The 25,383-nt window shown below is 36.9% G+C and overlaps 1 protein-coding gene across 2 annotated transcripts; it reads left to right on the forward strand.

Annotated features, from left to right (window-relative positions):
• The first annotated feature begins 230 nt into the window (after nucleotides 1-230).
• On the forward strand, nucleotides 231-23,440 carry cep44 (centrosomal protein 44). Of its 2 annotated transcripts, XM_059334250.1 has the most exons (10): nucleotides 232-405; nucleotides 7,459-7,606; nucleotides 7,758-7,895; nucleotides 8,739-8,813; nucleotides 14,833-15,015; nucleotides 15,293-15,421; nucleotides 16,904-17,002; nucleotides 17,733-17,804; nucleotides 19,248-19,285; nucleotides 23,365-23,440. In XM_059334250.1, exons 1-10 carry the CDS (start codon nucleotides 314-316, stop codon nucleotides 23,423-23,425), a joined length of 1,035 nt encoding a protein of 344 aa, XP_059190233.1. In that variant the 5' UTR covers nucleotides 232-313; the 3' UTR covers nucleotides 23,426-23,440. The 2 variants fall into 2 exon arrangements, with proteins under 2 accessions (XP_059190234.1, XP_059190233.1); XM_059334251.1 differs by lacking the exon at nucleotides 8,739-8,813 and having other exon boundaries at nucleotides 231-405.
• The last annotated feature ends 1,943 nt before the right edge of the window (nucleotides 23,441-25,383 follow it).

Consider the following 25,383-nt stretch of genomic DNA (forward strand, 5'->3'; position numbering starts at 1 on the left):
GAATGCACAGCCTTTATGTACTTCGTATTCTCTGCGTGACCAATGTATGTACCTCTTTTTATTTTTTATTTTTATGTTTTTTTACTACTATTTCTCCTGATTAGTTCTTTGTTTCGTGACATTTGTTTCTTGAAATCCCTTTTTGTCTGATTGTAATGTTTCTTAATTGTCAATAAAGACAAAAAAAATAGACGTGAAAAAAAATACGTACAACAGCCAATCACGTTCGTGCTTCTGATCACCGGTAGAAACAAACCTCCGGTTAGCAGTTTAGGTTAGCGCGTCTGTCTCTCCCCTCTCCCGGTTTATTAAAATGCTTTCCACCGGAGATGTTAACGGCTGTCTTCGTAAACTGGAAACTCTCCTGCGGTCGATAAAGTATCCAGGATATGTCGACTACAATGGGTAAGACAACAACTGAGCCTAACCCCGACACTAATGCTTTTAACTGACCAACAGCCCTGACGTTACGTACATCCACCCTTCATAACACCACAAGTTAATATTTAACTCATCTAGCATTACTCTTTTATAACCAGTAACTCGAACGTGACTTGGACATTACAGTCAGTAACGTTGGAAGGCTTCCTACACGTCAAGTGTATTTTTACGAGTTCAGATGCTTTTCTAACTGTGTTGTCAGGGCGACTACATTAAAATAATCGCCTAACGCATTTTTTCACGTTTTGCAGGAAACACAAAAAACTTCACCAAAAGTGTAACATATGACATTTATTGATCATTTCACTCAAAAAGGATGTAACAAAGGATAGCCATTGGCATAGTGATAACACTGTGTGTAAATTATGTAACTTAAGAGAAATAACTGACTTAGGCAATTTTTTTAACTTGCCTTTGTGACTTAAGCAAGATATGGCAACAATTTATTTTGAAGGTGTCTACATGAGAGTCACACACGCCTGTCAGAAACATGACATCACAAGTATCATGAGCATTAATGTTTCTTCAAAGTGTCATTAATGTTCATGACACATCCCATTTCATGTTTATGACACGCTCACGTCACTCTTTTGTAGACACCTTCAAAATAAGTCACAAAGGCATGTTCAAAAAATTGCCTAAGTCACATTTTATTTTGACTTAGGCATAATAAATCCACTTAAGTCACACACTTGACATAGGCCATTATCTTAAAGGGGTAAAATCACATGATCTGATCAACTGAGGTGATTTTACCATAGGTGGCCGGCGTCATGAGGAGATGATTTAGGCAAAAAACCCAATTTTGACAAAACATGACTTAGGCTATTTTAACAGTGTGACGATATGCATTATCATTAAATGCGTCAACAGTTGGATAATACTGATGCAGTTTAAAGTGAGTGTAACAAGGCTAATTGTACAGAAATTTTGCAAATAGGATAGTAAATATTTAGTTTTGATTTCTTGTATTATAATTACCCAAAATCTGTATATGGGTGGTTGACGTGAACTCAAATTCAAAGTGAAAAAAATAATAATTCAAAAATATATGTCAAATGATATATAATTATATTCCCTTATATGTGAATAATTCAAAACTGAATGTGTCCATTTTTAATTCTTCACATATTATTCACTTTTTGGTGTGGTAGTCCTAAAATGTGTCCACCGGTGCAACACAATAAAGAATGTCATTATTTAATTCAGAGAATGTTGGACAGATAAGATAGATAAGCCAAAGGCATATCAGTTTGTCCCAATTATATTTCCATATCAAACATACCCCCAAAAAAATTCAGAATTATGTTATTTATATACTATAAGATGTACACATAGAGACTTTACCCAAATGCCTGGGTTACGTTCATTATAATTGGTATAAAACCCAAGGAATCTTCATTTCATCCTTATAGCTGCATAGTGATGATAACATTATTGTACTATCCCACACTTTTACATACATTTTTCATTAAAATACCTTTTCCACTCACAATTCAATTTGTTGCACCACAGGACATTCCGTTGCACCATTGGACAACAGAGTACTAGTATGCCCATGTCGTGTACAAAGTCAAATTAATTATCAAACATTGTCAAATTTACTTTCTGCGTCTCTCTCTCAGGAAGTTCTCTTTCCTCTCAGGATCTTCATTCAGCCTCTCCCTAAACTTCCTAGACCTTTCCTTGGTGGTCATCTCAGCCTCTCACTTTCAACATGGAAATCAAACTAGCTTTAACAAAACAGGGAAGGAAGGTTTGAGTTGTGTTGTCCTCAAATTCTGAGGTTAAGAGAAAATGCAAAAAAGCTACTTAAATTAGTCATTAAAAGTTGCTCTCGTTAAGGTTGAGGAAGTTTGCACCCATCCATGATCTGATGTCAGCCAGACAATCAAGCAATGGCTGGAGTGTAGCCTGCCCATCAACATTAAGAGGCAGATATAGCTGGACATCTTCTGCAAAGCATTGGAAGGAGATGTTATGTTTGACTAGGATGTCCCCTAGGGGTAAAATATATAATAGGAAGAGGATGGGACCTAGTATAGAGCCCTGAGGGACCCCACAGGTGAGGGGGGCAACAGAGGAGAAGAAATCCCCAAGCAGGACAGAGAAGCTCCCGTCAGCCAGGTAGGACGGGCCATCCAAATGCGGCCGTCCATTAACCTCCATTCATTTTTTAGACTCGGATTATATCTCTTTTGCATATTTAAACTAATTTTTCAATAAAACTTGTAATACAAAAAATGTTTGTTTACATGTTTGCTTTCACTATGTTAATTTTCATTATGATAGGAGTAAAGGAAAAAATTAAGTGAAACTGACTTCATGTTGTACTATAGGACAGTGCGTTTCACCAGTGGACATTTTCGAAATCAATGCTAGTTTGCGGCCTAGCTATATGAGAGACATTCTTCATCCTGAGTAACAGTGTTAAGGTTTACATTATTTTCAATTATCAATCAATGTAAATTGATAAAAATATTCAGATCAATACTTAAACTGCGTTGTACCAAAGGACTACCTTAAGACGACCAGTTCCAACACTGCACGGAAATAGTAATATTATGAAAATATTTGAGACAGAACTGATCTTGTGTGCAGTCCACCTGCTCCAGAGATGTCTTCTGTCCTTCCTGATTCTGGAAGGACCCCTCTCAGTAATGGGGTGGTCACATTAATGCCTGTTTTATATCTACATAATGCCGTTGCTCCAGGAGGACACCAGTTTTGCGGACAAAATGTAATGTGTCATAATAACTCTACATAGGGACCTTAACACTTATATCGTCTAGATTCATTAAGTAAACACTCGTATGACATGCATTCAAGTATTTTAATGTATTTAGATTAATTTTTCATTAAATTACAGTTGTTTTAAGATAAGTAATGCTACCTAGTACAGTTGCACCGGTGGAAAAATGTCATGTTCAAAACAGAATATTTGCATAGTTGAAGAACGATACTCATTGTTTGCAGATGGATTAGATGTAGAAGAATGAGCTGCATATTAAAACATTAATTTTAATGAAATATTATCAAATTTTAGTAATATTTGTCACTGGGAACACAAAAATTGAGTGTCACGTCAACCACCCATATATAGTTCTTACCTGACATGTTATCCTCTTTAGTCTGGTTTTGCTTGTGTTTTCATTAAGCTCCTGTAATCCACGTCATTTTTTTGTGTCCTTCTACTGCATATATATTGGGTCCTCGCGCTTACCCCTCCCCATTTGTCACTATTAATGGGAGAGGTAAGCTGCACTTTTTTCCTGTGTATGTTCATTAATCTTAAATTGACCGTTATGCTTAAATGTTCTATAATACACTTTTGTACATTTGCGTAGGAGCTGAAGTTGAGGGCAGGACTGACTGGAGATTGTTTTTGTTTAGATTGTTTTTGCTGTCAGAATAAACGGAGATCGCCTCCAACAGGAAATCTGGTCTGAGCGTCAATTCACACAACGCAGAGAAGCCTCCACCGGTTACATGAGGGAAATTTTGAACATTACCTTCTGTGCTCACTTAGATGATGATACATAATAATATTATGAGCCACATGTATGGTACAACTTGATAAGTGGCGGACTATGCCTGCACCCTTTCCCATCCATCGTCCTTTTTCTCATTTATACAGTAAAGTGCAAAAGTTTAAGGCAGGTGTGGAAAAATACTGTTACATAAGAATGCTTTCAAAAATAGAAATGTTTATAGTATATTAACAAAATGCAAAGTGAGTGAAGAGAAGAAAAATCTACATCAAATCAATATTTGGTGACCACCATTTGCCTTCAAACCAGCATCAATTCTTCTAGGCATTTTTCACACCAGCCTGAGACTTTTGCACAGTAGCAAGAAAACTACTTCTCGTGATCAAATCACAATTTAACAACTACTTGCACAGCAGTATGTTCACATGCTGTTATCTGGTCTACTTTTTAGTACCCTGTTTATATATTTTATCTACATACACCTGACTAAACTAGTTGTGGTTGTTCAAAATAAAACATATAATTTGTGACAAATCACACAAATTTTAACTTTTTAAGTGACCAACAGTCCTGACTGTTACTAACGTACATTCACCTTTCATAATACAACAAGTTAATATTTAACTGATCTAGCATTACTTTTTTATAACCAGTATCTCCAACGTGACTTGGACATTCCAGTCAGTAGTGGTAGTAACATTCAGAGAAGACTTCAAGTTTATTTTTACGAGTTCAGCTGCTTTTCTAACTGTGTTGTCGGGGCGATTACATTAATTACTCATATGCAATATCTTTAAATGCGTCAACAGTTGGATAATACTGATGCAGTTTACAGTGAGGGAAATGTTGAACATTACCTTCTGTGCTCAGAATGAAACCACTGTGAGTTGAGCCTTGAAAGACGATATCAGCTGTTGGGTTTACCACTATTTGGTGGCCTTTGTCTCCGATAACGTTATTATACTGAACACGTCTGACACAATCCCTAAAAGCTCATATGACTCTTTGTGGAATGTCTATTCTGCCCTACAAAGTCTAACTGCAGTAACTGTGCAAAGGGCAAAAAACTGCTTCAAAGTTTTTAAAACATTTTTCAACTGGCCAGCCAAATGGTTATAGGTAGGAGTGACCATCATGAAGTGATATAACACTTATTTCTACATGTATTGATGATGTAATATTTATGCTCAAAAATCACAACGATATATTTGACCTTTGACCCCAAAAATTAAGTTACTGCACTCTGGTTTTGCTGTAATAGGTTCTAATAGTAATGCAAAAAAAAAAATAGTGCAGTAACTATTGTTGTCGTCTTCTTTCAGTTTTTATATTTAGTTTTCAGTGAATAAACATTTTGAAATTGATTTTGTATTTAAAAGTGTTTAACAGCTCTATTCAGAGATTTGTGTATTTTAGACTCAATATCATAAAGTAATGTTATATTTTAGTCTTAATATAATTGTATCTCACTTTTTTTAACTTAATCACTGTCTAGATAATAATTTCCCTTTCAAATAAATGCATCATTTCTATTATTTTTATGTTTAAATGAGTTTATATATATCCAAAGCAGACTGTGGTAAGTGCAATTACTGCTTGGTTTTGAGTTGGATTTTGTAGTTTTTATATAGTTATTTTTCTGAAATGAAGCAAAATTGAAATCTATAACTTTGTCACAAGATAAAACAGACATCAAGCGGTTCATTTTTAGTTATAACTCAATTTTGACCAAAAGTAGTAATAAAGTGTAACGTGACATACATTACTGCACATGGGTCCAGACTTACCCTCAATGACCTTTATTGCAAAAGAAATTACACTATGTCTTTGTTTTCTTGCTGTTTCATACAATCATTGTGTGTTTCTTGGCAAGCATCCAAATGTCCTTATTGTTTGGCTCCAGTATTTTGCATATTAAATAGACATCTACAACAAACACAGCAATGAGTAGAGCGTTTTCCCTAGGCTAGTGGGAGACTTAGGTGCATGTATTTGGTGGGGTTTGGTTAGGTGGTCTGCCCTGAAGGAAATTTTACATTTTTCATTTACAAATATACAATTTCACATTATTTTAGACCATTAATATTACCATATCTGTGCACCAAATTTTTTAAAAGCTTGCACAGGTAAGAAATAAAAATCATATTCTTCAGACGTAAGCAAAAACCTTTGTTTGCTTCAGATCCTCCAAATAAATCACATATTATTAAATAAAAACGAGAATAATGATGTAAAAATTACCATTATCTCCAATATCATGACTCATATCGCAATATCAGTCAAAAGAATCGCAATTAGATATTTTTCAAACTCATACAGGCCTTTACATAGTCATTAACAGATGCATTAAACCTTGATGAGTACAACACATTATTCCAAGTATGGAAACCACTTAAGAACATACTGTCAGTAACACACATGACAACTGTTGCTTAGCAACATAACCTGGTACACAGTATGTTTGGTTTGTTTTCACTTCATTAAAATTACTTTGCCAGCTATTGCGTAATGTGGTTCTGGCACCCCATTTTATTATATTATATTTAGTTATAGCGGCAGAATGTGGTTGTCAGTCTCTGCTAGGGGTGTGCCATTTCTTATCGTTCACTATAATATTGGTAGATTTTTTGTATATGATTTTAAAAAATCCATATGACAATAACGCCAACATTCCCACTTGTTGACGTAGTGACGTCAAATCATTTAATTCAAAATGAGTCCAAAAAAGTTAAAGTAAAAGTACACACTTAGATTGTTATATTTATTCTATATATATTGTTGGATAATTGTTTTTGCTGCACAAAGCAGCATTTTACTGTTATTAAGATAGGGCTAATTTTAACTACTGTAAATATAATTTATTGAGAAATATAAAAATAAATTAATGGAAACACTAGAGTTATGGGGGGGGGGGGGGGGTGGGGGGGGGGTGGATACAGCATAGTATCGTGATATTTTGCGTGGCAATATTATATTGATTCATGGCCGGTAAGTATTGATATTTAGCCTTTATTTAGTGTCAGTATTTTCGTTGTCTTTGTTTTTTCGGAGGCCGTAGTGGGCTCACTTTTAGGAATATAATGGTATCATATGAATCTAGAAGTTGTGAGGAATCTGTAGTGGAATTCGACCGATACGGGTCTTTTAAGGCCGATGCCGATTATTTTGACATCAGTCTTAGGCCACGTTTATGCATAGCAGGGTATTTAGAGAAACAAATATCCCCCCCCCCTCCGTTTTCAAAAATAACATCGTGCACACAACATTGTTATCAAAAAACTTGTCATTTACATCAACCCACATAAATACACCGTCAAGCGCCATTGTAACTATAAATATAACCATTATAACATTTGTTTAGGGCCATATCGCCCACCCCTAGTCTCTGCCCTCAACAGAACTGTGTGTGAACTGGATTTTGCACTCCTTTGAGTTGTGATAAAATATTTTTTTAGCAGTGTGCAGCATGACCATTACATATTAGATTCTTGCTTTACTCATTTGTTGTTCTTTGTTTCTCCACCAGCCTTTCTAAAGGAGATCCCTCAGCTTTTTTACCAATTGTGAGCTTCACCCTCACTTCCTTTTCTCCACCTTTTGCTAAACAACTAATGGAGGCTGGACTGGAGCTGACAGGCAAAACTGACCTCCGATTCACTGACACTCTTTATAAGGTAACACGTTCTGAGCTCTTTATGCAGCTCAAAAGTTTCTCAATTACATTTTTCTACTACTAGTGATACCTACTAGTGAACAGTTCGTTTCTACTTTATGCTCACAATTATTCTACTAGTGGTCCATTTAACTGTGTTTGTGTGTGTTTAGGTACTGCGAGACGTGTTCCACTATAAGCCCATACTGACCAAGCAGCAGTTCCTACAGTGGGGTTTCTCTCTAAGGAAAGTCTCTGTCACCTGTGACATCATTAACTTTGTCCTGCAGAAACACAATCAAAAGAAGAAGGTACAGAACATTCTCATTGTTTATTTTATTGCATATCTTAAATGCAGATTGATTAACCTTAGCTGCAGTCTCTAACATTAAAGGCAGTGCAGCATTCTGCCTTTTATTGTAGAGATCTGAGGTTTTGGATAATAAAGATCCTGGAACCACTTATTTAATCAGTTCTGTTTGATGATACCAAACTAATGTTTTAAGATGTCCCTAAAAGATAAAGTAAGTAGCAATAAATATGCAATACAGGAGTGGGTACCTTATTAAATGTATATATATATATATATATATATATATATATGTATATATGTATATAAAAATATTATATAATGGTATCGGTATTCATAACGATAGAGAAAATGTTAAATTATTAAATGGTTTAGAATAACCATACTGCACTTGATCAAAGATTTTGGTCATATTGCCCACTCTTACACTACAAGGTACACAAAAGACAATTCACCACACCTCAGACTGTATGGGTTGTGGCTTCTTCAATAGTGGGCCAAAGACACGCTGCATTAAATTGAAAAGCATTTGCAATGGTGGGCTCCCACTAATCCCATACAAATAATGTTTTTTTTCTTGAACCGTGTACAACAAGGATCTAATGCAGGTATAATTTCACTGGAAAAGTTTTCATACTTCTTGACACAGTTATTTCAGTTGATACTATAAAGGTAAAGGTTGAGTACTGATACCCAGCCCTGCAGACCTGGAAAGGTGTTTCCAGCCAGCCCTCAGGACGTCAACCACCAAAAAGGTCTAGAGGGAATTTAAAAAACAGCAGACAAACATCATTCAGCAAAAATCAACATATGCAATAGGATTCTTTGTTTATCTTTGTTGCAGCCAAAAGTCAGATGTCCTGTCTCACACAAGGATGACCGTGAAGAAGGTCCTCCAACACTGACTGACGCAGAAACTGTGAGTATAATATAAATTGCTAAACTATTACTTAAACTACACACTACCATATAGTATTACACACCACTCAAATACATTTTTTGCTCATTGAGCCCCCCCTTTTGTTTAATTTCTATTAATATAGAAAAGTAGCAAAAACAACACAATTATAGCCAGCAAGCTAGTTGACTGCTGCTTACTACAGTACTGATCTCCCTCTGTCTCGGAGGCTGTGTGTTGTTCCATGTTGAGAGTTCTTAGTCTGCACAGTTGGCTACTAAAAAAAAAAATTATTACGTAAGGGGCGATGAGCAACGCAAGGATTAGAACTTCTGGTTAAGATCATACCTGGAGAGCTCAGTTTTATTGGATCAGGAAAATCAAAACAAAAAGGAACAGATCCCCTGCCCATAATGGACAGGCGTGCAATAGATGTTGTTTGCACAGAACAGTACAATACAATAGACAGAGTGTGAGAGGGGAGAGGACGGAAGGATAGAGAGGGAGGGTTGAAAGGGTAAGAGAGATTCAGATGTCAAGTCAAGACAAGTACATTTTATTTATATAGCCCAGAATCACAAATCACAGATTTGCCTCAAAGCCCATCTGTGATCCATGGTGATGGTGATAGAGTAGTGAGTGAGAGTCTTAAGTGTTTTATTGGAGTAGCCTGACAGTAGGAAGTTGCAGTAATCTAAGCATGAACTAGTTTTTCTACATTCCTTTGGGACATTATGTATCTGATTTTTGCAATGTTACGTAGGTGAGAAAAATGCAGTCCTTCAAGTTTGTTTCATATGGAAGCTAAAGGACAGATCCTATAAAAATAACCCAGAGATTCCTTATGGTGGTGCTGGAGTCCAACCTCAGGGGAATGCCATCGAGGGTAATTAATTATTTAAATAATGTATTTTTTAGGTGTACAGGCCCCAGCAAAATAACTAAAGTTTTATCTTTTCAACATCAGTAAATTTTGGATCATACGTGTTTTTATATCTTTACAACATGCATCAAGTTTAGCTAGCTTATCTGTTTTATCCGACTTGATCAAAGATATAATTGAGTTTGTCACCATAACAATGAAAGTTAATCAAATGATTTCTAATGTTATTTCTTAAAGGAAGCATGTATAACATGAATAAAATTGGTCTGAGCACAGACCCCTATGGAACACCATGACTAACATCAGTGTGCATGGAGGATTCATTGTTCACATGAACAAGCTGGGATTTTTCTGATAAATTGTATTTAAATCAGCTTTAACTTCCTTTAATGCCAATTAAATGTTCAATTTTCTGTAAAAGGATGTGATCGTCAATGGTGTCAAATGCAGAACTCAGATATACCAAGACAAGTACAGAAAAAAGTCCGTTGTCTGAAGCCAATAAAAGATTGTTGGTAATTTTTATCAGTGCTGTTTCTGTGCTGTGATGAGTTCTAAATCCTGACTGAAAATCTTCATATAAACTATTGTATTGTAAAAAATCACATAGCTGATTTGTGACTGCTCTCTCCAGGATCTTAGAGAGGCAGGGGAGGTTAGATATTGGTCTGTATTTTGCTTTAAAAAATCTTGGATCGATATTAACCTTTTTAAGAAGAGGTTTAATTTCAGCTACTTTAAAGGACTGTGGCACATAGCCTGTTAATAACGACAGGTTGATTGTATCTAAGAAAGAAGTACTAATTAAGGGCAAAACCTCTTTCAGCAGCCTTGTTGGGATGGAGTCTGAGACAGGTTGATAGCTTAGATGAATAAATCTTGAGTTTAGTTGTTGAAAATCGATGGGAAGGTTCCTGGGTTTAGAGATAAATCGATGCCAGTTGATGGCAGGACGTGGGGAAATTTATCTCTAATACCGTATTTCCTCAATTTAAAGCCGGGCCCCTATTAATGACCGGCCTCATTTAGTAACCAGGTGTAAAAACAATTTTTAGTAAATAAAAGCTGGCCTCTTTTATAACCCAGGTGTCTTACCGGTGTTATGTCAAAGTCTGTTCCCCCGCTGTTCTAGTCATTCTCTGTAAAGTTGAGCTGTTTACGCACGTTCTTCTGGGCTTTTTAGTAGTTTAGACATTTAAATTCCTGCTTAAAATGAACATTCAGTGTGCTGTTCATTGTTTGTTTACATCCGAGTACTTCCAATATGGCTGACATCCGGGTAACTGGCTACAATGCGCTGTGTAAAACACCTTAAAAAGTGCCGGTCAGAGCTGCTCTGATTTTCTTTTTTTAATAAAAGCCCTCTTCAGATAATAGCCTGCCCCTATTATTAGCCGGGCCCCAAACTGATTTTTTATGAATAGAAGCCCCGCCTACTATTTGAGGAAATATGGTAGTTTACATTGAAGAAGTTCATACAATCACGCATTACTCAGGTGTTCTGGTACCCAGTACACTTATGAACCACCCTATGCTCCAACATGGTGTTTGTTATGGCCAATCCATGACTAGCACAGAGGTCGACCCTTTTCGCTCGTCCGAAACAACATTGCTGTGCTTACCTTGTTCATGTTGGCTGGAGTTCCATTCGAGGCACTTTGTCAGTTCTCTCTAGAACAGGTGGCATGGGAAATGAAGCACCTCATTATTACTCTCAACCAACCACACAACTGACTCTGACTGTCAATCTAGTGAACAGCCCTCCTCCTTGGGTCTGTGAGCAGTTTTGGGTGTACTGACAGCACTCACCCTGACTGTATTCCCTCGTCATTAGGGCCTCGGGGCAATCGCACCGAACACTGGTCCCATACAGCAATAGCTGTAGGGACCATTATATCCACAGTATAACAGTATACTATATGTTACTGTTATGATTTTTTCTTATTCCTCTTCCGGACGCAATTTCGTCCCGCTACTAGTCCTACAACTTAAAGAGTTGCAGGACAAATTATATATCAAAACGTGCGGTTTGATCGGGATCGGTGTGCTATTACTTTTCTCTACAGAATACGAATTTTTCGCGCCGTAAGTCGCGAAAAACTGCCCAAAATTTTGCATTGAAATGAATGGGACGGCCGACAAAAAATGAGCGAAAAAGAACAATAATTGGAGATTTTTAAACGTCTACTTCTCCGGCATAATTTCACCTAGAGACTCCATTTACACTTTAAACAGCCTTGTGTATTGGTGTATTAATCCACGTTTCGATAGGTCATATAGTTTTTTTATCAATCCCTGTTCAATGACCATCGCTCAGAATGTAGAGGGAGAGGTAAAACTGTCAAAAAATTAATTTGAAAACTGCGCTCCAGGCCGCGAATTCCACTCTACAGAAATAATTTATACATAGAAACGTAGGAAAATTTGTCTTCTCACTCACAATCCTCTGGTAAAGCTGAAAGAGCTAAAGTTATAGTTTGGGCGTAAGACGCAGAGATGCGCCACCAACACCACCAACAGCCTCATTGGCTCCCATATTAAAAACGCAGGGAGATTGAGAGGCACCTGGCTGCAGACCTCCACTGTCAGGCCCCTACCTCCACTGTCAGGCCCCTCCACTGTCAGGCCCGGAAGTGAGGACGTTTTTTGTGGCGTGGGGAGGACATTTTGGGAGGGTCATTTTCACCTGCCCTTTGAATTTGAGAGAGACCAGCGAGAGCGCATATGTTCGAAAAGAAGAAGAGTAAGCTTATTCTGCGAGTAGCGGTGAGTTTCTGATTTTTATTATCCAGAGAAAGTAAATGCATGGTTTGTGTTCTTCGTCAATATACGTGCCGTTGTAATAGTCGTTATCGAAGTCATGAATGACGCAAATTACCGAATGTTATATGTCGGGTTGGGTTGTCGTTTTGAAGCTAAGTTAGATGACTTCAAAGTTTACTTTCACCAATGGTGGTTTGCATCAACACCTAATGATTCTTAACTTTTTAGTGCATAACGTAAAGTAACTGTTCGCATTTGTTTGTATGTAAGTTATAAAATATTTTTGTAAACTCTCCGTGCATTAATTGAGCATATTCACAAAGTTGAAAACATATTTTTGAACTCGTGGAATCAACATGTGGCAGAACTACATGGAACATTTTTACTTTTATTTTTCCACCTCTGTTGTATACTACAGTGTATAAAAAACCGAATAGTAACTGAAATGCTTCTGCACCATCAGTACTTTTATTTTTGATACTTGAGTATATTTTGGTTTTAACTGTCGCAGAAATTATCGAGTCCAGTTGAGAGGTTTGCTGTGGTGGTGTGTTTATTAAGAAGCATGCCGGCTTTCGTACTTTCGTAGTCATTATTACTTCTTCTACATAAGTATGGCCTCATTTACACTACCTGGTGCAAGTGGCCATTTTACTGTAAGCAAAGACAAGACGAACAATAAGTTTGCAGGCTGTATACATTAATTTGAATTGAAGTTCATGTACTATAATTCAAACACATGATATAGCCTATTTTATGCTTTACAGTATGGGAGGCTGTGGAAAGAAGACTTGGACGAGAACGAAAGAGAAGCAACCCTGGAGCCATTCAAATTCACATTTCACAACCCTGATGACATTTGGAGATTTTGTGAAGAAATAATAGAGAAAATAAATTCTTTGGCTTATTGTGAATATCCCACTGAGTGAGTGAGTGTGTGTGTGTGTATGTGTGAGTAAAGGTATACAGAACATTTGATCATGTTGTGACTTGGTGGTTTTTTTTGTGTGTTTTTGTTTTCTCGTTGATCACATAATAATTTTACATGGTTTATACTGTAGATATCAAGAGTTAGGGTAGTATTTAGTGTTACTTAGGTGTTCCAGCAGCACGAGAACATAATTAGCATAGAACCAAACATGAAATTTATGGTGGTTAACAATAAAAATACAGAATAATACCACAGAAAAACTAACTGAAACAAATGTATAGAAAAAGAGCAGTGCAATAAAGTCAAAATTAAATCATAATGAAAAAGGCGGTGAAGTACTCTGTATACTAATACAATGTACAGTATAGGCCTATGACATCTTATGAGATGTTGGCTTATGAATATGAGTAATAACTTAAGAGCAAATGTGTGCACTGACGAATCAAAAGTTTACTATACAAATAAAAACAATATATACAATAGACCAGGGATTGATTTATGTTGTCATATTGTTCACAAATTAATTCATTTGTGAAGAAAACGATTCAACCGGAAGTGCATTCGCGATTTTATTTTGAAATGTATCCCTTGCATTTCCAGGCCTGAGAGTGGAGCCTGCGGCGGTACGGACCTCACAGTGGAGGTCTGCAGTTTTATTTTGAAATGTATGCCGTGCACTTCCGGGCCTGACAATGGAGGGGCCTGACAGTGGAGGTAGGGGCCTGACAGTGGAGGTCTGCAGCCAGGACCTCTTGGGGAGATTTGGAAAAAAGGAAGATGGAACAGTTTTTTTAGATCGCTCTAACAAAGCTATTTTTTTTATTTTTCTTTAAAAAAAATGATATGTAGACGTTCAGGAAGAACTCGGGACGCTCAAAGTGAAGTCGGATCAATGATAGGTATTATGGTTTTGCCAAAAATGCTTTCTGTTCGAGTCCAGAAATTCGAGTCTGTCCACCTCTGGCTGCTGTCACTCTTTCGGAACATTAACAGCTGCAGTTCATTCTGTTGATTGCTTTGATCTGATTGCCTTTGATCTTTGATGTGATTACAGTTACAAACCACACACACACACATGCACTAAAGTGCGCACACTCCTCACACATGCATAAACATGCTTCATACACGCACACACAGGTAGCTTTATGTGATTTTAATTACACACACACGCACACACACAGGTAACTTTATGTGATTTTAATTACACCTACACACACACATACACACACACACACACACACACACACACACATTTTGAGGTTAAAGGGCATAGATTGAAATCTCTGAAGAATCTCATCATAGTGTACACACACCGGCAGTAGCACCCGTGGCCCTTTCAAAATTTCCCCAGAGGAAATTTTCTAGTTTTTAATACTGTTGTTTTATTAAGAGTAGTAGTTGTTGTTGTAATAGTGTATCAATTACTCTTTAGATGAATGCTGTTGTGTTTTTATCTGTTTCAGGTTTCTGAGAGGCCATCTGATGTGAACCACGTAGAAAATTCCTCCATTTTTCCCAAAAATTCAACTGATGCATCCTCCTCCGATAATGTAACCTCTCATAAAGAAGTGTGCTCCTCCAGTTCTCCTGGAAATGGGATCAGAGAGGTGGCAGGGTGGGAGGAGGAGAAAGATAACATTCCTTATGTAAGCATTAACCTAACCAGTACATTATAGTGGTTATACTTCATACTGAGTAAAGAGACTGGATGGAGCCGGAGTTCTGGTGCAATTTATGCGATGTTACTGGAAATAAATTAATATTTACTTTTTTTGTTTGAAACAACATGTGATGCAGTTTGCAGCTTTCACCAAAATGAGTTATATACTGAAAATGTTAAATGCCTAAAGACCTGAGGACAGCTGGATCCATTGAACAGTTTGAACATATTCTAATATGTAATGTCATGTAACTGTCTTTCAGACATCAGAGATGGAGGTTAGGCTTTCAGCACTGGAATCTCAACAACAGAGTCTTCTGTCTGGGCTAAACAGGCTCAGTATCCTGGAGAAACGCCTGGAAGAACTTGACAAACAGAGAAACAAAGACAAGGTTGATAAGACATTCTCTACTGCTTTAAAGGTACAATGAGTAATGTTTGTCCGTTGCGATTTATAAACACAACATTCATCGTTGGCACCTCCCTTGCCAGCTCAACAACATCTAATTTGTCAGGAATTTAGCATCTTCAGTCTAGTTAGCTAATCGGTATAGTACTTCTGTCCATACAGGAGCGTCAAGAGCTTCAGGCTCATCACTGCATTTACATTTAGTCATTTAGCAGACGCTTTTATCCAAAGCGACTTACAGGAAAAAAGGGGATCAATCAAGGTATAGTGCAGAATAGAGTTGTGGTGTGGTGGTAGGAGAGAAGATGCTCTCTGCAGAGCTGGGTCTTCAGGAGGTTTTTAAAGGTAGAGAGGGACGCCCCTGCTCTGGTTGGAACTGGTAGTGGTTCCACCAGCGGGGAACAAGAAATGCAAAGAGTTTGGATTACCTTGGGCGAACAGGTGGCCGAGCCAGACACCGTTCATGGGAAGAGCCCAACGGTTGTGAGGTAGCGTATGCCTGAATCAGGGCATTCAAGTAGCTGGGTGCAGCACTGGAGACAACTTTGTAGGCCAGCATTAGAGATTTGAATTTGATGCGGGCTGCAACAGGTAGCCAGTGGAGCTGGATGAGCATTGGTGTGACATGTGACCTTTCTGGCTGGTTGTAGACCAGGCATGCCGCCGCGTTCTGGATCATCTGAATCGGTTTTAATGTGCAGTCTGGGAGGCCGTCAGGAGGGCATTGCAGTAGTCAACTGATTGCATTTTCAGCCAGAGATGACTTCATGAGAATGAGGAGTGATAGCTGAGGCCAGAGGCAGAGCATCAGAAACATCCTGAAAACGGTCAAATGAAAAGGGAATAGAAACTCCAGGCAAAGGGCAGAGTCCCTGCAGATCATAGACTGTATATAAATAATGGACGTGGTCACCGTGGCGTCACCCATTGGTTTGTGGCCTGCCCGTTGGAAGCCTCGGGTTTAGCTTTACACTCGTCGCCATCTTGTATCTCCATCTTGTTTGCGATACAGGGAGCAGACCATATCTGGACTGTGGAGGAGCGAGAGGGATCTGATCACTGACTACACACCTCTCTACACCTCAACCTGACTGAGAGAAGCTGCTGCTAATTCATGTTAGCATTCATTGGAGCATTAGCTGGGATGTTTTGGCTAGCAAAAAACGAAAAAACAAAATGTATGTTACTTACCTCAGAAAACTGAACAGCGACTCCTTGGAGTGTCTGTTAGTCCAACCAAACGCTTAACAAGACATTTTTACTGAACAAAACGTTCAAATAAACTGTCATTAAGTGAAAATACAGTGAAAGGGTCAAAGTTATGAGACCAAATCGGTAATTCCCCTACTCATTGTGCCTTTTATATATTATCCCTGCTATTAAATATTTGTACTTTATTGGACAGACAACTTAATTAAACATTACCATTGCAGCTACCTTTTCTATTATTCATGTTCTATTCCAGAATGAAGGAGACGTCATCACTATATCCAGAGAGAGCTGGGAAAATCTGATGAGCAGAGTCCTGTTATTGGAAACTAAACTAGATCTGAACACAGTCCAGGTAGTGTCCATGTATGACTTGTCATTTTAGTTTAATCTCCGTGTAGAATGTCACCAAATGTCTTGCTTTTTAGTCCGTTTCTGATTTTGTTATTGTTTTGGTCCAATCAAACATCTTTCAGGCATCTTAACAGTTACAAATTACAAATTGATAATCAAAGCAAGAGCACTGTCTTGTATAAAACACTGTGATGCCAATGACAAAAGGCAAAAGCAAGATATTGTGGAATTAACATACAGCAAGCTGCCATCAATGAACATGTCACAGAGTTTGTCATAGATTTTAACGGATGGTTTTTTTGAGCTATAGAACAAAGGGAATTTTCTCTGGAAAGGGGAAAATAACTTCTGTTGTATCAAACATTATAACATGGGACCAGGATCAATGCTGTAATAAATTGATTTTCCATTAAAAAATGCATTGTCAAGCCAGCTACTACTGATATATTAAGAATGTGGTTGCATTAAACACAAAACAAACCACTAATCCAGATTGCAGGGACAGTAAAATAGACTGAGCATGTGGATATAGACTGGTAACAGAGGAATCCTGAAGGAGGGTCAGTGTATTTACCAGACTATCAACATTAAATTCTCTTCCATAAGCACAACTCTGTGATCACCTTCATGGGTGGTAAAAATATGAGACACTAGCAGTTTTCAGATTGATCCTTGACTAACTCATTTTTAAAATAACAGTTTGCCTTTGCTTTCTTATCTCTTTAACTTAGTTAAGCGACCCGCCGCAATGTCCATCATCTGTGTTCTCCTGTTCTTCCAGCTCCATGCCTGATGCTTCCAAGGTTAGACACAGCAAAGTACTCACCCTGCTGTCCCTATAGATGAAGAAACCTTAGCATAACCAACTGTTTGGGGATTGTTTTCCTTGACCATGCATTTAAATCAATCAATCAATCAGACTTTATTTGTATAGCATTTTTCATACAAGAGAGATTCAACACAAAGTGCTTTACATAAAAAAGGAGAAAGTAATAATAATAATTATAATAATAACAAAACACAGAAACAAGCAAACACCCTCCGCCCATCCACAACCCTCCACCCTGACCCTCCATCCACCATCCGATTAAAAATAAAGCACAAACTGAGGAAGCTCCATCTCAACGTGGAGCAATGAGGAAACACTGGAGGCAGCTTAGAAATTAATTAGATACAATAAAGTAAGGTAAGATAAAATAAAAAACAAAAGTAAATATCAAAAAGTAAAAAAAAAGGCTAGATAAAAAAAGATAAACGATAAATACATAAGAAGTAGAGCATGAGAAAATGTATACTATATATATAAATAGACTAATAAATAGTAGCAAATAAATACATTAATAAGATAATATGTTATAACACTAAGATGCATGAGCAGAAAAATCTGTAAAAATGGTTGAGGTAAAAGCCAAATTAAAGAGATAAGTCTTAAGTTTGCTCTTAAAACTATGAACAGTCTCTGATGGCCTCAGGTCTTCAGGAGGCTGTTCCACCAACGTGGACCACAGTGAGAAAATGACGCCTCACCGTGGGTTTTTGTTCTAACTTCTGGTATTATTAAAAGGCTCCCAGAAGACCTGAGGGTCCTCCAGGGTTCATAGGATAAAAGTAAATCAGATAGACAGTCTTAGTATTTACAGGGTGACAAAACAAAGCACCTTCCATTTCCCTCCTTTTTTAAAATCAAACAAAAAACATTTTCTGTTTAGAAGCTGTAGATACTAAGTCATTGAGGTTGTAGATTTATTTGCTGTACTGAGTTGAATTATACTGTTAACTGTTTATTACAGCCATTTACTGTGGCTTACCTCATTGCCCAGGTCTGAGACACAGAAAGCTTTGGCTATAATTTTTAATTAATGCATATTATTTTGATAAAAACAAATCTTTAATGGAAGCAGAACACTGACTTATTTGATTTATGTATTTCTTTTACAAATAAGCTTCTATTTTTGTGTGTGTGACAGATGTAAACAGACTGAATTCTAACAGTGTCAGCTAGTGGCATTAGCAAACTAATTTCCAAACTAAGCCTGTTGTACTGGTAAGGGTATCCCAAATGTCCTGAATTGACTATACAATAATGCAAGCAATACATAAGACACTATAGCAATCTACATGTCTGCTTTCAGGCCAATCCATGGTGCTGCTGTGAGTCTTTCTTCCAACCTAACTTCCCAATACTGACTTTGGAGTGAAAAATATGAACATAGTAATTGTCTTATCTGTCCTGTTTCTTTGTGCAGGAGGACCTTAAGAACAGGCTAGAGAGGATCACCAACATGTAAGTTCTTTTTTTTTTATTATTTTGTGTGCTTGCTTGCAAAAGCACACTAACTACTATTCACCGGGCTTATGTCTTTTTATTGTGTGTGCTTGCTTGCAAAAGCACACTAACTACTATTCACCGGGCTTATTTTTATTATTAGTGCCACGGCTTAGCAGTGAGGCATGAGGCATCTCTTATTATTGCTCATGTTTATTAGTGCCATGGCTTAGCAGCGAGGCACACTCACCATTTTTATTATTCTTTATAGATTATTCTTCCGTAAAAACTTTGGCGTGTAACTAGTCTCGCAGCTTTGAGAAATCGCGAAAAGTAAAAACTTCAAAAGTTGCGCCCTAATCGGGAATCATGTGGAATTACTTTTATTAGTGATCTGCGTGCACATTTTTGCACAAACGTGCACTTTTTGGCCCATCCGAAACGCATTTCGTCAACTTCGGGGCCTCACCATTCGCACACCGTTGCTCGTAAAATTCCGAACCAATTTAGAAAGTTGTACGGCCTGAATTTAACTCTAGTCCTGTGAAATTTCAGCGATTGCACGTATAGTTTTCCATTTTTCCAAACTAATGGGGAGGGCGATTTTGCCATGTGTGTATTACACGGAATATTCAGACTCTAGAGTGATGATGTCATCACGCAGAGTGTAGAGGGAGAGAAGAAATTGTCAAAAAATACATTTGAAAACTGCGCTCCAGGCTGCACCAAATTAATTTTAAAAAATAGGTGTATTTTGCTTAAAATAGCAAAATTATCTGCCAATGGAAAGAGAAAATTTGGCTAGTCAAGACTTTCCAAAACAAGTAAAAAAAAATATCTAATATCCTTCTCATTGTTTTTCTGAAGCATTTCTAGATATTTCTAGATCTTTTCCTGGATTTTCTAGATTTTTTCTAGGTCATATTCTAGATTTTGCTAGATCCTTTTAATTTTTCTAAAAAAAATTGATATTCATAGACTTCTTCTGAGAGCTTTTCTAGATTCTAGAATGATTATTTTTTTTATTTTTCTTGATCCTTCTCTAGATTTTTCTAAAGTATTTCTAGATATCTCTGGATCTTTTTCTAGATGTTCTAGATTGTTTTTCTAGAATCTAGAAATGCTTTAGAAAAACCTAGAGAAGGATCAAGAAAAATCTATAAACATCTAGAAAAGATTTCGAAAATATAAAAGGATCTACAAAAATCTAGAAAATGATCTAGAAATGCTCTTGTAAAAACTAGAAAAAAATCCAGAAAAAGATTTTTTAAAAATCTAGAATATGATAGAGCTTTTCTAGATTTTTCTTGATTATTTTCTAGATTTTTCTTGATCCTTTTCTAGATTTTTTGGAAGCATTTCGAGATATTTCAAATCTTTTTCTGGATTTTCCAGATTTTTTTTCTAGAATCTAGAAATGCTTTAGAAAAATCTAGAGAAAGATCAAGAAAAATCTAGAAAATAATCTAGAAATATCTAGAAAGATTTCGAAAAATGAAAAGGATCTAGAAAAATCTAGAAAATGATCTAGAAAACAAATATCTAGAAAATCCATAAAAAGATCTAGAAATCTCTAGAATTGCTTTTGAAAACTCTAGAAAAGGATTAAGGAAAAGCTAGAAAAGATTTTTCTGGATTTTCTAGATATTTGTTTTCTAGATCATATTCTAGATTTAAAAAAAATCTTTTTCTGGATTTTTTTTCTAGTTTTTACAAGAGCATTTCTAGATCATTTTCTAGATTTTTCTAGATCCTTTTAATTTTTTTAAATTAAAATCTTGAAAAGCTATAGACTTCTAGATTTTTTTTCAATATCACCTTCTAGGTTGTTATAGATCCTTCTCTAAATTTTTCTAAAGCTTTTCTAGATATTTCTAGACTTTTTTCTCAATTTGTTTCCTAGTTTTTCCTAGTATGTTCGTGTCACAGTGTGTGACATCATCGCAAGAGTGTAGAGGGAGAGAAAAAATTGTCAAAAAATAAATTTGAAAACTGCGCTCCAGGCCGCAAATTTCACTCTACAGAAATAATTTATACATAGAAACATAGGAAAATTTGTCCTCTCACTCACAATCCTCTGGTAAGGCTGTCAGAGTTATAGTTTGGGCGTAGGATGCACAGAAGCACCACCAACACGCACCAACAGCCTCATTGGCTCCCATATTAAAAACGCAGGAAGATTTCTGAAAAAAGGGTATGTAACAGTTTTTTTTAGATCGCTCTAACAAAGCTATTTTTTCATTTTTCTTAAAAAAAACTACATATGCAGACGTTCAGGAAGAACTCAGGACACTCAAAGTGAAGTCAGATCAATGATAGGTATTATGGTTTTGCCAAAAATGCTTTCTGTTTCTTGCCAGAATTTTCAGTTTGTCGACCTCTGGCTGCTCAGCGTGGCGAAACTGTTAGTTAATTTCAGTTGATTGCTCTGCTCCTCCAACACAGACATTTTAAGTGAAAACAGTTTACTCTAACTCAACAGACATCAGCTCACAGCTACCAAAGCCTCCCCCATCCTCCCACTCCTCCGTCATTCTCACTGAACAGACATGGCATTTTTTCATAAAACACGAGACCTTATAACTTGACCATACATTGTCCAATCTGCCTTAAACTTGTCATGCATGATGATGGTTCATAATTCACCAGTTCTACATAACAATGTTTTATAAATTCCTGCGCTTTTTGATTAGCCACGCCCCCTTTCATAACTAATGAACTGTTTGTCCTAGAAACTTGTATAAAGTGTCAGATTACTCGGCATAGAGTCCCTGTTTAACTGGTAATTGATTACCCCGCCCCTTTTTATTAGCCACTCCCCCTTTTACTAACTAATAAACCGTTTGTCCTCCAAACTTGTATAAGGTGTCAGATTACTCGGCATAGAGTCCCTGTTTAACTAGTGATTGATGCCACGCCCCATTTGAGTAGCCACGCCCCCTTTTACTAACTTGTGAACCGTTTGTCCTAGAGACTTGTATGAGGTGTCTGTGAACTCAGGACAGAGTCCCTGTTTAACTGGTGATTGATGACCCCGTCCCTTTTGATTCACCACGCCCCCTTTTACTAACTTGTGAACCGTTTGTTCTACAGACTTGTATGAGGTTTCTGTGAATTCAGGACAGAGTCCCTGTTTAACTGCTGATTTGAGCCACGAGAATGGCGGTCCAGAGGAAAGCACACAATCAAAATTTCTTAAGAGATTTTCTAGTTATTAAAATCAATAATAACCACTCAGCTTTTCTGAAAATTCTCCTCTGTTGTACAGACTTCAGGAATATCCACTCAGAACGGAGTTCTTCAGAAAGGAGAATATATGAGATCGCTTTGCTCCTTGACTTTGATTATTTGTGTCTTTCAATTTTTTGAACATGCCTTTGTGACTTAAGCAAGATATGGTAACACTTTATTTTGAAGGCCTGTCAGAAACATGACATGACAAGTATCATGAGCATTAATGTTACTTCAAAGTGTCATTACTGTTCATGACACATCCCATGTCATGTTTATGACACGCTCATGTCACTCTTATGTAGACACCTTCAAAATAAAGTGTTACCAGGATTTTTCCATCAACTGTTTTATATTGATTAAATGCAAAGCTGGATAAAGGACTCTGGTCAGAAGATGGCAGTGTGATGTATTACTGTAGGCTAATCCATCTGTTAACAGTAGAAAAAGAAGAGATTTTGTGAGAAAGAACACGGCAGCTGATCAGTCATGAGTTAAATGTTCGCTAAGTCAGAACTTATTCGCAAAAAATGTTTCAATCCCTTGTTGCACATCAACAATTTTGCAAAAAAGAGAAAAAACACCTCAAACACGCATCAAAACCTTTATGCGCATTTTCAAAAGTTTTTTTTTAAATGTTGGTGTTTCCAGCAAGCTTTTCTCATGCGAATCTTCAAAATGCACATCTAAGTTGGTTGATGGAAACATGGCTATTGTTGATACTACATCTGGCCCAACTTGATAATAGTTGCCATTTTAAAAGTATACATTTGATAAAATATTGTCTTGCACTTGTCAGTACATAATTGTGACAACATTGTGTGTGTGTGTGTGTGTGTGTGTGTGTGTGTGTCTCAAACTTATAGGCTGAAGAGCACCTCCAGTTTGCTGAAGAACAATAAATCCTCCACAACAAACTGCAAATAAATTTTGATAATTTATTATCGTCTAAGTTTTTGTTTAATGTAAGATTGTTCCACAATTTTGCTGCACTTTCTATTTTTTAGTATTGTGAATGCTCTTATTAGAGTTTTTCTCAGTCACTTTGGTAGTTTTCAGATCAGAACATATCGCAAATACTATCTGCTGTTTCCTACAATATTAGTTGCTTTTGTCATGTCAATCAAAATGTATCGTACCAGTTCTCTGTAGCCCCCAAATCACATAGGCATTCATTCATTGCATAAATCATTACATATGGTTGAACATACATATGGCAAAATGGCTGAACCAGTTGTCATTCTCTGCTAGATCCATCTCTCATATACACTTCTAATACACATTTTTTTTTTGTATTTGTGAGCTGAGTTGATAAAGTCCTCCTTAAATGAAATTAAACTAAACTAAAGCAAACTAAAGCTTGGGTTTTATTTCCGAAACAAAGCTTGCTTTATTTACAGCCACTTTTTTTTATCTGTAATTAATTATGTTGATACTTTGTACATGCATGCAGCATCCTCCATCTTGCGGCGCATTGACTCAGTGAACCATGCGCCACTACGGTTCATTACAAATTCTAAGTCCCTCACTCATCACTGCATTCTTTATGAATTAGATGGTTGGACATCACTCCAAATCCGTAGAAGACAGCAGTGGTTTATCTTCATCTACAAAGCAATACTTGTAAAATTTCCTGTGTACCTGTGAAACCTCCTCTCTGTAGCTTCACTCCTCTAAGTGGTTACTCTTAAATGTCCCCCGTGTTTTAACTGAACTGGGAAAACTGCATTCTCTTCCCCAGCATGCTCAACCCTGGGAATGGAACAATCTACATAAAAAGCTTAAACTAGAAAGTCTGATATCAATCAATGAATTTAAAGCTACCATCAAGACTGTGGTGATAGAGACATGTGCTTGTTTTTCTTAATAAGGCTCATTATGTTTTAATATTGTGTTATATTGCACTTGTTTTATTGTAAATGTTATTTTTAAACACTTGTGTTGAGTTTTGGCTGCTATTTTGGCCAGGTCTCTCTTGAAAAAGAGATCCTGAATCTCAATGGGACTTCCTCATTAAATAATGGTTAAATAAATAAAAATTGGCAAGCATATAGACAGAGCACAATACAGTGTTACAATATCTGACAATGGAAGAAAAACAGGGAAATGAACATGAAGAAGAGTGCAGCTGCATTGCAAGAGAAGATATCTGCAGTGAATCTGTGGCCCTACGGACAGAAACATCAGGAGGTGTAGAGATCCTGAACTGTAATTCCTCATACAGCCCTGCATGTACAGTTCTGCCTAACAGCTGTTCCCTTCACATTTTTATCATCATTTTGAATTTTGTGCCTTTGTGCTATTGCGCTGTAAAACAGCTTTTTTCCCCCCTGTATGTCACAATGACCGATGAATGAATGGTCCATCAACAAATTCCAGTACAATACCTTGCAATAAATCTCCCACATACAGTCATGTGTATCTTTGTACTGTTGAAAATGTTGTTTGTCATACAGCAAAGGTGCAGATCAAAACTTGACATTTAAAAATGCAGCGCTTCACTACGTTGTTTGCATTCAGTGACACAAGGATCTGTCATTCTGGAAAGCCTGTCACCTACCACTTTTATACCAAACTACCTGTGTAGACAAGCAAAAAAAACATGCTTGTAGGCTCCCTTTGGTGCCTTTAAATCAAGTCTCAAATAAAATAACTGAGGACAAAATACTGTCAGGATGAAAATGAATGTACAGGGATGATGGTCATGCCTGATGCTATGCCACTATGTTTGCCCTACACTAATAAATGCTCTATTCTATAAACTGGAGCGGCTTTTTATTTAGGTGAATATGTAACAGGAAAAGACAGCAATGATCAGATACTAACTAACAGATTGTTGTTACAGACTAATGTGCAATGTCCTAACATTTATGGGAAGCTGTAAC

This window comes from Centropristis striata, chromosome 1 (assembly GCF_030273125.1).
Source record: "Centropristis striata isolate RG_2023a ecotype Rhode Island chromosome 1, C.striata_1.0, whole genome shotgun sequence".
NCBI lineage: Eukaryota > Metazoa > Chordata > Actinopteri > Perciformes > Serranidae > Centropristis > Centropristis striata.

Excerpts from the sequence above, each read along its gene's own strand:
- cep44 (XM_059334250.1), top strand. The coding sequence starts at position 314 with ATGCTTTCCACCGGAGATGTTAACGGCTGTCTTCGTAAACTGGAAACT. Across the intron at positions 7,896-8,738 it reads AACACAATCAAAAGAAGAAG|CCAAAAGTCAGATGTCCTGT; the intron begins GTACAGAACATT and ends TCTTTGTTGCAG. Across the intron at positions 17,805-19,247 it reads CCATGCCTGATGCTTCCAAG|GAGGACCTTAAGAACAGGCT; the intron begins GTTAGACACAGC and ends TTCTTTGTGCAG.